Source organism: Neolamprologus brichardi, chromosome 12, assembly GCF_056152115.1.
Source record: "Neolamprologus brichardi isolate AB-2024 chromosome 12, ASM5615211v1, whole genome shotgun sequence".
Lineage (NCBI taxonomy): Eukaryota > Metazoa > Chordata > Actinopteri > Cichliformes > Cichlidae > Neolamprologus > Neolamprologus brichardi.
This window is the reverse complement of record NC_142115.1, coordinates 15,906,510-15,921,617: the sequence shown is the minus strand read 5'-3', so window position 1 is coordinate 15,921,617 and position 15,108 is coordinate 15,906,510. Positions and strand designations below refer to the sequence as shown.

At 42.4% G+C, this 15,108-nt stretch overlaps 2 protein-coding genes across 4 annotated transcripts; both read left to right on the top strand.

The window, feature by feature from the left end:
* The first annotated feature begins 1,026 nt into the window (after positions 1–1,026).
* On the top strand, positions 1,027–5,512 carry si:ch211-214j8.12 (uncharacterized). The gene is made up of 5 exons (XM_006784052.3): positions 1,027–1,235; positions 1,657–1,919; positions 2,080–2,246; positions 2,855–4,056; positions 4,474–5,512. Exons 2-5 carry the CDS (start codon positions 1,682–1,684, stop codon positions 4,865–4,867), a joined length of 2,001 nt encoding a protein of 666 aa, XP_006784115.2. The 5' UTR covers positions 1,027–1,235; positions 1,657–1,681; the 3' UTR covers positions 4,868–5,512.
* Positions 5,513–6,199: 687 nt separating this feature from the next.
* Positions 6,200–13,785, top strand: entpd4 (ectonucleoside triphosphate diphosphohydrolase 4). Of its 3 annotated transcripts, XM_035905049.2 has the most exons (14): positions 6,200–6,395; positions 6,764–6,882; positions 6,962–7,159; positions 7,241–7,446; positions 7,567–7,717; positions 7,832–7,935; positions 8,304–8,363; positions 8,537–8,667; positions 8,841–8,876; positions 9,154–9,320; positions 9,425–9,749; positions 12,032–12,117; positions 12,229–12,390; positions 12,604–13,785. In XM_035905049.2, the coding sequence occupies exons 2-14, from the start codon at positions 6,866–6,868 to the stop codon at positions 12,836–12,838; spliced, it is 1,878 nt and encodes a 625-aa protein (XP_035760942.2). In that variant the 5' UTR covers positions 6,200–6,395; positions 6,764–6,865; the 3' UTR covers positions 12,839–13,785. The 3 variants fall into 3 exon arrangements, with proteins under 3 accessions (XP_035760942.2, XP_006784114.2, XP_006784113.2); XM_006784051.3 differs by lacking the exon at positions 8,841–8,876; XM_006784050.3 differs by lacking the exon at positions 8,841–8,876 and having other exon boundaries at positions 8,537–8,691.
* Positions 13,786–15,108: the final 1,323 nt, after the last annotated feature.

Sequence of the window (15,108 nt, the reverse complement as noted above, 5' to 3'; positions counted from 1 at the left end):
CAGTGAATACGGAAGCCCAGTTGCCCAAATCTTTTAACAGATTTACAGCTTACAGCCATAACACCTGAGTACACCTGATCTCATCAATCTGATCTCAGGGGCTGGGCAGCGTTAGGCCTTTTTAGTACCTGAATGGGACCCCACCTCAGAAACTGGGTGCTGTAAGGTTGGAGGGCGGCTCACGTGGTGGAGCGGGTCATCCAACAGTCTGAAAGCTAATCTTGAAGCATTCTGGGTAAAAACTGAACCTTGCTTCATTTGTGTGCGAATGTTAGATAAATGGACTTCTATGGAGCTTTTGTACTCTAGCTGACCATTTAAAGTGCTTTTTGCTACAAGCTTCAGTCATCCAGTCACACACGTTCATACAAGTGCTTTTTTCTATACTTAAGTGCAGACACACTCAGGTAAATGTGCTTAGGTATATAGATAAAATATATACATGTGTGACTGTGTGAATGAGACTTGTAGCAGAAAGCTTTTGAGCGCTCACATTGTGTAGAAAGACAAGCGGAAGTTCAATTATTTATCTTAATTGCCTACGTCAATATTTACTCCTCTCAGTCGTAGACTCAGCACTATTGTCTTGTTGCACCATCGTGTGGTACAAAGTGGTATTACATAAAGTATTCGTATTTTGCGTCGTGGCATTGCAACATAAGTAAATGTTGGAAGGTTGTAAACCTTTTTAATTAACAACAAGTATCTTAAACACAGTTCAAGATTCATTTATAAGATTCACGAATATCAGCATTTAAAGTTACTTTACAGGCACATAATTAAAAGACTTTTCCTGAGAGTAATACAGAACGCCTTAATTAATGATTAGTATTACATTCATAGACAATTTGCTTGCAGATAAGATAACAAAGGTGATAATAATTAGTTAATTTGCATTTATAACATTTTTTCCCGAAACTTCACATTGACCTTGAACGTAGCTTGACGTTCAGTGATACTCGGTCCCTCCCTAAGTTTTTCAGAAAGCCCTACCGGGTTACCAGTGAAGTCTCGTGCACTGCTTTGTTTCCGCTGGACTTTCAGACCGGGGAAGTTTACGTTTGTTTCACTTGAGTCGGGCAACCTGACGCGGAGTGCTCCTGGGAGACAAAACTCAGGGAAAAAGGTTCCAAATGATGAGCGTCCAGTCAGGAAGTGTTGAAAGCGTCAGAGCAAGGTACAACTGTGCTTTGTTTTCGCATAACAACAAGACAGCACACTGTTACATCTGCCAGGTAGGTGTCAGTGCACTGGAAACTATTCTAAACAATGCATTCTGGTCCTTTCAATCTTTCCGTAACTACAAAGGCGAGTTAGTTAGACAGCAGCACTGATAGTTAACAGTTTACTGTAGCTTGGTTAACCACCCACACTCTCATTCACACACGAACACCAAAGTAGTTATTAACATCAGCTAGTATGTTTTAATGTTTAGATATGAACGCTGATCTGTGAGAGGAGGGGGTGTGCACCGTGTCAGCTTTATATGTGCTGTATTTTTTTTTTTTTTAACATTTGTTGGTAAAATAACTTCAATCCTAATGACACCATTCAAATTACATAAGAGTTAAAACTCCTTATCAACATTATGACTTTATGAAAGAAAGCAATTTCTACTTTTAACCCTCCATCACTTGTTGCATTTGACCACTTCAGCCCTGAAGTCAGCTGAAATCCCACAATGCCCCTATTTCGGGCTTTGGCTGAACGTGGTGGGGCGAAGGCTAGACCCGGGCGCAGGAGGCAGAGAACAGGAGACTGCTGGAGGACAGATGAAGATGGTCCGGTCCTTTCACTGAGGCAGCTGTCTCTGCTAAGCCTTGCTGACAACATGAAAGAAGTGTGGGTGAAAGACTATACCGATAACTACCTGGATCAATATTCATTCAGATACATCATGGGGCCTTTCAACTTACTCAGTGAGTTAATGAGGGTCTAATTAAAAAATGATAACTGGAGAAATTTTAAAAAAGCAGCAGCACAGATTTGACTAAATCACTATAAGTGATCCCCTGCTGTACGTGTCTTAATGATATCTTTGTGGATGTTTCTTTTTCTACTCTTTAACTCTGCCTGTAGCCAGTGAACTGGTTGAGGAGCTGACATGCCTGCTGTGCAGCAGAAAGCAGTTGTCCAGGGCAGCCCTCCACCTCCTATTGGTGCCCCAGCTTCGAGGTCTGTCTCTGGAAAGTTGTCCTGCTTTGGTCACCCCAGCCCTTTGCACTCACATTGCTGCACGCTGCCAGGTTAGAGAGAAACCACCGCTTCTATGTCCGTGTCTCATCTTTTACTGCACATGCAGTTTATGGCTAATGGTTAAGGGGGTTCTTCTCCAGCTATAGACATTTTTCATATATTTATATTTTAAGTAAAAGAGACATTTTCCTTCCTGCATTAAATATCCTTTATGTTACCATTTCATTCGTTTTTTATTCTGGGAATGAACAGCTCCTAAAATGAAAATTAAGACCCTGTTCACACATGCTTTTAAAATATATGTTGGGTAATCCTGCAGGACCTGGTGGTGCTTTTTGTTTTAATCATACCTTGGTTCCTTTTGAGAGTCACATGACTTTGTCCTGACAACCTGTCAGTGTTATAATCGAAGCACGAATGTTGACACCATGGAGGGTCATGATGGATGCAGCTGTAAACTGCAGTGTGTCTGGGCTGACTGCATGTGATCCATTACCCAAAGACTTATTTTAAACCAGTTGCTAAGAGGGTGCTACATATTTGGAAATTTAAACCCACTGCAATTACGCCAGAAAGTCGAAAATTCATACAAATTATTTTAATATTTCTCTGTCTGATTATTTATTGTGAGTCTGAACTTTCTGTGTTTTTGTCTCAGGATTTGAGGAGTCTGGATTTGTCTGGAGCCCAGCAGCTACCTTCAAAGGTCATTTCCGAAACCCTCCATGGCCTTCCTACTTTGCGCTCCCTCTCTCTGACTCGCATGTCCTGTGACAAGCATGTAATCAGAACAATCGCTCAGCGTTGCCGTTTGTTGCGGCATCTAGATGTATCCCACTGTCATTTGCTTTCCCCAGGTGCATTGCTTCCTCTTGGAGGTGGAGCTTTCTGCTCATCCTCAGGCAGTCCCTCTAAAGCTCAGAGTTCTGTTTCCACTTCCTGCTCTGATCAGTCCTCATCCTTTCCTGCAACCCTGGCTCCTCTTCCCCTCAGCAGTCTGCTGGCTCTGGATATTGGGTTTGGGGTACAAGAGGAAGAACCTGTAGCTGCTGCAGCCTACCTCCTTCTCTCTCTCCCCTCCCTGGAAAGAGTAGCCATGGAGGGCATAGAAAAGGCCTGCTGCCTCATCGAGCACAGAGAGTTCAGCCTGGCAGATGAGTTTACAAGCAGGGAAGGAGTTGCCATGCTGGAACAGGTTTGGCAGGAAAGAAGGGACAAGGAGGGCAAGGATAATTTAAGAATGAGGAGAGAAAAAACAGCAGTGGATAGAGAAAATGAGGATGAAGAGGAGGAGGGGATATCATGGGAGGAGTATAGGAGTGGGAGTGAGGAAGATACAAGTAGAGATGAAGGGCCGCCTTGCTCTCAGAGGCAGTCAGGACAAAAAAGGACACATCTGTCACAGTCAGACTTTGCCCTGAAACTGAAGGATGTTAAGGGCTTAACCTTTGACTCTCTGGATAGTTTAGGTCATTTATGTCCAGGCATTTGCTCCATGTCTGTGAGTGTTGACAGTAATGAAAACACTAGAGGAGGAAGCAAGGTATCTCTGTTAGCCGCGGGCCTCAAGGCCTGGTCCGGTCAGCTGCAGAGACTCTCGGTCCAATTCCCAGGAAATCTGGACAACCTCCTTCCCTCTCTGTTAGTTGCAGGGTGCTCTCTGATTTCTCTTACACTTGAAGGGGTGAAAACCAACTCCTACACCAGACTCCTGCCAGTCATCAGGGCCTGTCCCAGACTCAGAGACCTGCTCATTTCTGCTGAGCCTTCTCCCTCCTTCCTACAAATAGAACATGAGGAGGATCAACAGGACAATGGAGATCTTCCACGTCTGCCTAACCTTTGCTCTCTCACACTCAGGTAAGGTTACTGCTGAGGTACTATTTATGGTATACCAGGAAGTATTGCCCATCAGTAAAGATTCTACACTGTTTCTTTGTGTGTTCTTGTAGTAGGCTGCTCATAATGATGTTTCACATCAATCTGACATTTAATCATGCCATTAGAGGAAAATCAAAAGTCTATTCTTGCTGCCAAGCTTAAAAGGCCCTATTGTACAGATAACGCTGGCCTCTATAGTGTTCATATTCTTCTTTTTAAGCTTTTTTTCTGCCTCGGGAGCACCTATCTGTGTTGTGGCATATAACAAAATAAAGTGAGAGGAAATAATTATTTGAAACTTAAGAAATGAGGCCAGAAAATTATATTTTGATTAGCAGACAAGACTATGGCAATCTATCAAAGATTTTTCCTCATCTTCTTTGTCTCTCCCTGAAGTTTCTCCTATGAGCACAGCCAAGTAAAGCCTGCAATGTTCTGGATGTCCCTGAAGACGGTCCTCAGGTGTCTCCTGACCGGTTCCCCTTTACTGGAGAAGCTCTCACTCGTCTCCCTGCCGTGCCCCTTGGACTACACTTTACAGAGTGTGCTACGCACAGAGAACTATGAGCCGCGTGCTTCTGCAGAATCCACAGGCTCACCTCTCGTGCCGCTCGGTCGGGTACGCCACGTTGATCTGCAGCGGACAGACGTGACGATTAGAACGGTGAAGAGTTTATTACAGCAGAGCAAGAGACTGAAGTATATGGACGTGAGTTGCTGCTGGCAAATTAGTTACTCCGAGTGGCTGGCCTGCAAGACGTGCAGTAATGTTCAAATTGTCTGGGCATAATGAAGAGATTACCAGCTGATTCATGTACAGCATAGGTGTCAAACTCTGGCCCGCGGGCCAAATTTGGCCCGCAGCCTAATTATATTTGGCCCGCGAAGCCATACAAAATTACTTTTAGAGCTGGCCTACTGGTATTATACAGCTAATATATATATTGTTTAGTATTAAGCTTTGCTTGTTCCATATTCAGTTTTTCAGCAAAACGTGTTTGAGTCCATAAGAAAAGATTCATTCTTATATCTGGAGGAATAAATATCTTTCAATAAATATTAACGTTAGCCCGCGACTTTTTTCCAGTTTTGAATTTTGGCCCACTGTGTATTTGAGTCTGACACCCCTGACGTACAGCAAATAAAATTACTGTGCACCTTTTATAGTGTGAGGTTCTACTACAGCTCTACGAGTTTTGGCAGGTTATCACAGGTTATTTTTGCACTGAGAGAACATATTGAAGTAACACTTGATAACTTGTCTTATATAAAAAGAGTTATTACAGTAACTTGGATACATTTGAAAATGTGCTGTATAATTTATACCATGTTTTAAATCATTTGTTATTGTTTTTCAAACTTATTAGAAAGTCAATATTAATGTATTGTCTTTTCAGTAAGCTATAAATCTTATATTAAATACACATGAGTTGGATTTGTGTATGACTTATGATTTTATATCCACTATCAATCCACTGCACATGTCCAAACTATCTCAGCCTTGCCTCTCTACCTTTGTCTCCAACCCGCTCAGCCTGTGCTGTCCCTCTGATGTACTCATTTCTAATCCTGTCAATTCTGGTCACTCTCAATGAAAACATCTCAGTGCAAACATCTCCAAACCACCCATCATAGCAGATCTCACTACCATCTTGTAAATCTTCCTGTTCACTCTTGCTGTTACCTTTCTGTTATAAATCACTCCTGACACTCCACACTGTCTGCTCTCTTTTTTACCTCTCTCTCATTGCCTTGGATGTTTGACCCCAAGTATTTAAACTCGTCCTCCTACCTCTCGCATATTAAACTGTTTCCATCTCATTCACACACGTGTTGTGTCTTCGTTTCTACATTTCAATACCTGTCCTTAATCACCTGAACCTGCTGCACATTCTTCCCAGCATGATCTCTGCCTGTCAGTCAATAAAAGTCCTTTTCCTTGCTGGTGTCCATCCGTGCGCACAACTCAGTATATACCTTTGACACCTTTCTTTTTCTTTCCTAACTTCTCCCTTTAAACACGATGATTTCACATCACCTGGGGATCATTTCTTACCTAATTCCAGAAAGTAGGTGGCGGTATTGCACAATAATCCCTACATTAGACGTGGAAGAAGAAAAAAACAAGACGGGCGGCTGTCTGCCCACAGGCTTCCGATCCGGGCTACGCGGAGATAAAAATCAATCACCACGTCTCGACTACCACGTCACTCACCGGATTCTTTCTCGTACCTTTACGTTAGTTAGCCAGAGGTTAGCATCTGGCTGCTAATAAATGCGACATTTTCAAGAAAAGGGGGATTTTCACACCTTTCCTAGTAAGTAATAAACCGGCTAGGAGCTGTGAACACGTCACATTACCGGTTTTACAGTGACGATCAGTAAAAATGGGCAAAAATAGGATAATTTAGCTTTCTACTACAACCAAAGTCAAACGTTATTCAACACAAACGTCTGAAATGCAAATGTTAGGTCGTGTGAGCGCTTATCGGCTTTCCTTTTATAAGCAGTGCTTTTCCTGTTTGGCTAATGTCTGTCTGTAGTTTAAATACGTTGCCTTTACAGCGAGAATATGCTACATGTCCTGTGTCGTACCGGCTCTGCAGGCCTTCTTGATAAAAGAGCTCAAGTTCCCCTCAAAATAAAATGTGAATAACTGTTAATTTATAACATTGCCCCCTAAAAGGTCACAATGATAAATGAAGACATCAGGACGTTTGGAACAAGGCAGATATTCATCTTCCAGCTTCATGCTTTATAGTGATAAGTAAAGCAACAAGTAGAAGAAATGTCCATCATGGGAAGGTTGGTTTCTCCTCGCATACCTTTCACATATCTGTGACGTTTCATACTTTGCTGAGGCTCTCTTATCTTTTGTTGACAGGATCAGCTTTTCGTGCCTTTTCCCAGCTTCGTGGCACTTCAGCCTCTCATCCCAGGTTCTTCCTCGGCTCCTGATACCATCAATCAGACAGCTGCTCTTCATCAGTCTAGTGGTCTGCCTCATAGGGCTGCTCTACCTGCTGCTTGTTGCTGGAAAGGGGCACGTCAGCTGGATCACAAAGGAAAATCACTTCCACAGGTTTTACACAACTACTATCCAGTTGTAGATGTCCTAGTAAACATGGGAAGCATCATTTCTAACTTTTACGATTCTCAACAGGCATTTAGCTAGGGTCACTGATATCGACGCAACAGACACAACCAACCCCAACCTGAACTACGGTTTGGTAGTGGACTGTGGCAGCAGTGGCTCCAGGGTGTTCGTGTACTGCTGGCCCCGGCACAACGGTAATCCCCACGAACTGCTGGACATCCGGCAAATGCGAGATCAGAACCGCAAGCCAGTGGTCATGAAAATCAAGCCAGGTGAGATGTCCAGTGTTTGACTCAAACTGTTATCACAATATTATTTGGTGATGCACGCATTTCTGCATCTTGTACTGCCTTTTATTTACCCGCTGCGATCTAATGTGTGTTTTCCTTCAGGTATTTCCGAATTGGCTAAAACACCGGAGAAAGCCAGTGATTATATATACCCACTGCTGAGCTTTGCAGCCCAGCACATCCCCAAACACAAGCACCAGGAAACACCCTTGTATGTCCTGTGCACAGCTGGAATGAGAATCCTCCCCGAAAAGTAAAACCCCAATAAGAATAAAATCGTAAACTACAAATCTGTTAACACCTGAGCTGACCTGAGTTACAGTTAAAAAAAAGCAAAGTTTTTGTTATTTTGTTTGTTTGATTTCAGTCAACAGGAAGCACTTCTGGAGGATCTGCGCACAGATATCCCAGTCCACTTCAACTTCCTCTTCTCGGATTCCCACGTGGAAGTGATTTCTGGAAAACAAGAAGGTACGTAAATGGAAACGTAATTTGAATTTAGTTTATTTCAAAGGGACAGTGCATGTAAATGAACAAATCAGTGAAAATATCGAGTTCCTGGCACGTTAGACAAAAACAATAAATAAGAAATTTAACACATCATCAGACAATGTACAACGATGTAGTCCAGGCAACAAATACATAAAATTACAACATGAAATTTTATAGTACACAGTACACAAGAATGAACATCAATGTGTTATACAGAATGAGAATGGTTTGTGTTGTTTTATATTTAATACAGTGGGAGTCTATTTGATTCATCACTTTGTGGCCACTGAAAAGTTTTCTGACACTAAACCTTATATCATAATTTACTTTGTATTTATTGGTTTTAGGTGTCTATGCTTGGATTGGAATCAACTTTGTCCTTGGAAGATTTGACCATGTGCACAATGGTAAGAATCCAAGAAGGTAGCATTACACTTGTGTACTAAGTTTTTGCCAATAAAAGGCTGTTGTGCTGCATGTTAACTAAATCTATGGAGACTTTTGTATCTGCTAACGCGGTGCTCATACGATACGCCTTCACTAACTGAATCTCAAACCCCTTTGCTCTCGATCACCCAAGACGGCGAGGCTGTAGTGGAGGTACATGTTCCAGGCGGCGATCAGCAGGAGATGCTGTTGAGGAAAAGGACCACAGGTGTCCTGGACATGGGTGGTGTCTCCACACAGATTGCGTACGAAGTGCCCAAAACTGTAAGCTTTGCTTCTCCACAGCAGGTTATTATCCACAACCAATTCTGTTTTCGTGCTGTCTTTGGTTTTTGCCACTCACCCTCTGTTTTTCTCCCCCACCCCCCTTACTCCCCTTCTTCCACCCTCTATCATTTCCTGGTAAAACCTGTATGCACCATTTTTGTCCCGTGGAGATGATCTGCTCTCCATTCATCACTATTGACTCTACTGTAAGCCAGCTGCAGGCTCAGCAAATATGCCACTGATTGACTGTAGCCTCCCTAAACAGTTAATCTCAGCTTCTTTGATGTTTTGAGATGCCTTATTTGAGACACAATATTTAGCTTTCTCTTTTCTTTTCTTGCCTCGACTATGGGCGCCCTGCTCTAATAATAAAGGTGTGTCTATATGCATACACGCACTTTAGAAGTGCGGGTGTGTCAATTTGAATATGCGTAAGTAGAGGGAGGGAGTCACTTCTCGTGCTGATGTGTGTTTGCTCTGTAGGAGGAAATCGCCAAGAACTTACTGGCCGAGTTTAACTTGGGGTGTGACGTGCATCGCACAGAGCATGTGTATCGTGTTTATGTGTCCACCTTTCTGGGTTATGGAGGAAATGCAGCACGCCAAAGATATGAGGAGAATCTCATCAGAAATACTGCAGCCCGAAACAGGTGAGATCTGCAGGTTATTCTCTTGGCTTAATTAAACTGTTTTTGTTTTTGTTTTTTAAAGGTGGCACTACACAGTATTGCAGATATTTATTATATTTATTCAGGCTCTTAGATCAGCATATTGGTGAAACAGTGGAGTCTCCACTGCTGGACCCGTGTCTACCCACTGACCTGCAGGATGAGATCGGCCCACCTACGCAGCGCCTGTATCTGCGAGGCACTGGAGACTTTGACCAGTGTAGGCAAATTCTCCTGCCATTCCTAAACCGCACCAATGACACCCAAACCTCCCTCAATGGCGTCTACCAGCCGGCAATTGACTACAGCAACAGTCAGTTCTATGGCTTCTCTGAGTTCTACTACTGCATGGAGGATGTGCTGCGCATGGGTGGAGATTATAATGCTTCGAAGTACGCCAAGGCTGCCAAGGTGAGTGGCGCTAAAAAAAGTGCCAGCAGAGCTCCACGGTACTAGGTTGTGAGCGCAGAGCCTGCTGACGGACTCGGGGCCCTGATGTCACTTTTATGGGCTCTTTCTGACAGTTTAGTCAGTGACATACAGGTCCTTCTCAAAAAATTAGCATATTGTGATAAAGTTCATTATTTTCTGTAATGTACTGATAAACATTAGACTTTCATATATTTTAGATTCATTACACACAACTGAAGTAGTTCAAGCCTTTCATTGTTTCAATATTGAGGATTTTGGCATACAGCTCATGAAAACCCAAAATTTCTATCTCAAAAAATTAGCATATCATGAAAAGGTTCTCTAAACGAGCTATTAACCTAATCATCTGAATCAACGAATTAACTCTAAACACCTGCAAAAGATTCCTGAGGCTTTTAAAAACTCCCAGCCTGGTTCATTACTCAAAACCGCAATCATGGGTAAGACTGCCGACCTGACTGCTGGCCAGAAGGCCATCATTGACAACCTCAAGCAAGAGGGTAAGACACAGAAAGAAATTTCTGAACGAATAGGCTGTTCCCAGAGTGCTGTATCAAGGCACCTCAGTGGGAAGTCTGTGGGAAGGAAAAAGTGTGGCAGAAAACGCTGCACAACGAGAAGAGGTGACCGGACCCTGAGGAAGATTGTGGAGAAGGACCAATTCCAGACCTTGGGGGACCTGCGGAAGCAGTGGACTGAGTCTGGAGTAGAAACATCCAGAGCCACCGTGTACAGGCGTGTGCAGGAAATGGGCTACAGGTGCTACATTCCCCAGGTCAAGCCACTTTTGAACCAGAAACAGCGGCAGAAGCGCCTGACCTGGGCTACAGAGAAGCAGCACTGGACTGTTGCTCAGTGGTCCAAAGTACTTTTTTCAGATGAAAGCAACTTTTGCATGTCATTCGGAAATCAAGGTGCCAGAGTCTGGAGGAAGACTGGGGAGAGGGAAATGCCAAAATGCCTGAAGTCCAGTGTCAAGTACCCACAGTCAGTGATGGTCTGGGGTGCCATGTCAGCTGCTGGTGTTGGTCCACTGTGTTTTATCAAGGGCAGGGTCAATGCAGCTAGCTATCAGGAGATTTTGGAGCACTTCATGCATCCATCTGCTGAAAAGCTTTATGGAGATGAAGATTTCATTTTTCAGCACGACCTGGCACCTGCTCACAGTGCCAAAATCACTGGTAAATGGTTTACTGACCATGGTATTACTGTGCTCAATTGGCCTGCCAAGTCTCCTGACCTGAACCCCATAGAGAATCTGTGGGATATTGTGAAGAGAAAGTTGAGAGACGCAAGACCCAACACTCTGGATGAGCTTAAGGCTGCTATCGAAGCATCCTGGGCCTCCATAACACCTCAGCAGTGCCACAGGCTGATTGCCTCCATGCCACGCCGCATTGAAGCAGTCATTTCTGCCAAAGGATTCCCGACCAAGTATTGAGTGCATAACTGAACGTAAGTATTTGAAGGTTGACTTTTTTTGTATTAAAAACACTTTTCTTTTATTGGTCGGATGAAATATGCTAATTTTTTGAGATAGGAATTTTGTGTTTTCATGAGCTGTATGCCAAAATCATCAATATTAAAACAATAAAAGGCTTGCACTACTTCAGTTGTGTGTAATGAATCTAAAATATATGAAAGTCTAATGTTTATCAGTACATTACAGAAAATAATGAACTTTATCACAATATGCTATCCCCCTAGGTCGTGTAGGGCTCTGGCAGTGTTCCTCCTGGTCCTTCAGTCTTGCTTGCTGAGTTGATGCCCTTCTCCTTGCGCAACAGCCCGTCTCCTTGTATGTCCTCCACACTCTTGAGACTGTGCTGGGAGACAGTAAACCCCATTGTCATAGAGATGCACCATGCTCGAGTAGCTGTGCAACTTGAATGGGCTGCGGGAACAGTCTCATGCTTACCAGTAGTGGCAAGTGCCATCAGTAAGCAGGGATGAAGGCAATGGTGCTCACCACCTGCTAAACCATTCCCTTTTTGAGATGTGTTTTGTTACCTCTCCACTGTACCAGTTTTCACTTTGATTTACAGCAAAGCAGGTGAAATTGATTCACAATGGCTCACGCTTGCTATTAGGATGGATTGATCCCTCAAGTTTAACTTTATTTAGACTGTAATGATCCAGTGTTCCTTTAACTCTTTTGAGCAGTGGAGTAGAGCTATTTTGAGCACTAGAATGATTATAGTAATGTTTGTCATTCACTTATCATTGGAAACTTTGCAGACATTTTTATTAAACATTTACAGAGTTACTGTGCCACCCAGTGGAAGATTCTGAGGGAACGCTTTGAGTCTGGGTTATACGCCTCACATGCAGATCTCCATAGATTGAAGTAAGTCAGGACTCTCCAGCAGTTTCTGAAAACAACATATAACTTGTCACATTCCTCCAATATCTCTGCTGCATGAATGTTCAGCATGTGCTGTATTTTTCCTGTCTGCAGGTACCAGTGTTTTAAATCGGCATGGATGTATGAAGTATTGCACACAGGCTTCTCTTTCCCAACCAATTATAAAAACCTAAAGACTGCTTTATTGGTCTACGATAAGGAGGTCCAGTGGACTCTTGGAGCTATACTTTACAGAACACGATTTCTGCCTTTAAGGTAAGATGGATTTTCTCGCACGTGTTGCCCTTTCCTCATCAGTTTACTAATCAAGCTTTAAGTCATTTTGCCCAGTGAAAATAATGTTGTTCATGTGAATGAGTGCAGCCATGGTTAGTGGATCTACAGAGCTAGATTTCACTACAGGACTCTGTCTTTGTTTCCTAAACTGTTGTAATATGTGTGACTTGTTCTTGTTGTGACCTCTTCCAGGGACATCCAACAGGAAAGCCTGAAAGGAGCGCACTCTCACTGGCGACACAGCTTCTCCTTTGTCAACAATCACTACTTATTCCTGGCTTGCTTCTTCATTGTTTTGCTTTCTATTATACTGTACTTACGGCGACTCCGCCGCATTCATCGGCGCACAGCTCAGCATTGCACCCCCTCGTCTGTACCATGGCTGGAAGAGGGCCTTGGCTCACCAACAATCCTCATCAATCTCTAAAATTTGTAGAGCATAAAGTCTGGGCAGCGTGTCTATTTCCCATCGCCAATCTTCGCTCCTTTTCTCTCTGAAGCCATGTCCTTTGGCAGTGACTCTTTGAAGGCTGCTCCACCTTAATGTGTTTTGAGAGATGGTACAAATAAGGAACACCTTGCATGAATCTTCAGGCTTGCCTGAGGAAAATATGTGTGATTACGTTAAACATTCATAATTATATTTTTGCCTGTCTAATTCAGAGGGCAGCTGCCCTTAAGTGTCTCTTATTTATTTCCAGAAATAAATGGTACTTTATTTCCAGATTATTCATAGGGAAATAATTTCTTAGTCAAACTTTTTAATTTCACAAAGTTTGACGAATAAACCATAGTGGCTTTTTTTAAAATTTCTATTTATGTGTGGATATTTACAGTTCTGTATGCCTTTGCCTTTTCTTTGTGCATGTACACATCTTTTTTGTTGTTGTTCTTAAAGTTAGATGAAATAAGCACTCCCCTATTTGTATAGAAACCTCAAATGCAATTAATTATAATCCGTAGAAGGAGAATTTTTTTGCACTGCAGTTGAGAAGCACGTCCCAGCAGGAATAGTCTTTTTCTGTTTGAGTGTGTCCGTGCGCATCGCTCCAAAAGTGACAAGTAGCCTTGAACAGCTATGCTAGTGCAATACATGTCTTATCACTGCAATGCATCTACCCTTTTCTCGTGAGCCTCAGTCTTTTCTAAGGCCTTGCTGAAAGTCTTGCGTGTGGATATCTGGCTGTTCGGTTGGATACTGTTGCATATGTTTATGTTTAGGCTTCGTTTTCAGAAGCTATCATGTCACTGCTGTGTGTGTGTGTGTGGGGGGGGGGATTGTAAACAAGAGCACATGCCCATTATTTATATAATGAAATGTTTTCACAAATGAATGTGAAATAAATGTGACACTGCAACCCAGTAATAAAAATTTTATGCTATTCTGATCTTTTATCTTTTGGATTAAATGCAAATTTCATGGTCTTTGGGAGTAATGTGAACACCGACCTCTCTGTCCTCTTTTATTCACCAAATGTGGTTTTTAAACTTATTTCCTGTTTAAAAGCTGCATGGGAAAAAAAATCAATCAATGGTAATAATCAGCATGTAGCCAATAATGGCCACAGGGCTGCAGAAAGTTTTTTTGTTTGTGTTTTTTCTTTTTTTTTTGCCTGTCCCGTTTGGTTCTTTGGCCATCAAAATTGTCTAAAGGCCAACAAAGATACCCAACGGATTTACTTTACCAAGTGGATCATCAAGGCCTTGACATATTGGTCCATTTGATCAACCTTTGTTATTATTCTTTTTTTATTTTATTTTTAGTTGTTACTGACGGGACAGACATGGCTGGGAGGTAGGAAAGGGTAAAGAAAGAAGAAGCACAAACACATCCTCCAACCACACACACACATATTTTGCTCCATTGCGGTTTATTTCACACCTCAAACATTTAGTAAACAATTAAACAAATACAAGTAAAATGACATGTAGTAATGAAATAAACTACTAACTCTTTTACGCTAAGTCCACACCTACACGGGTATTTTTGAAAACGCAGCTGTTTCGTCCACACGTAAACGGCGTTTCGAATCACCGAAAACGGAGATTTTTTAAAACTCCTTTTTTGCATTTATGTGTGGACAAGGAATACAGAGTTCATCAGGCAGCCTCAAAGGTATGTGCCTTTTCTCACGTCACGCTGTGCGCTACCTTATTGTTTACATGAGATGAATTGCAGAATGGCAGATAGAGACAAAATACTGTTAATCTGACTATCTTCAGGTTTTACATGCTTACATATACACACGCAGTTACTGTTCCTTCATTTAGAAAGGCAGAGGCATCACGGTGTAATTGTTTTACATGTAGCTGTTTTTTTCCTGTGTAATAATATTCAACATTGCTATCAATACATTTTTCAAAAAATGCCTCTCTGTGCAAAATGGGTTCAAAAACATAAACAGCTGTGAGATGCTGTTTGTCCTTGATTTGAACCGAGGGAACAAATCGTGGCAGGATCAGCCTGATATTATTTGTATCCTGCTGTAACTTTACTGTATAAAGAGCTAACATCTCCAAAATGTCAGGAGTAGTTAGTCATTACAACAAGTGTTTGTGAATTAAAAATCCAAAAATTGTGGGATGTTGTTTGTCTGTGATTTGAAGAGCCCAGGCTGCTCCCAAGGAAGGGAAAACCAATTCTGCAGGGGAGACCTACCTTGTAGTGATGGGTCGATCGCGAACGAAATTGCACTT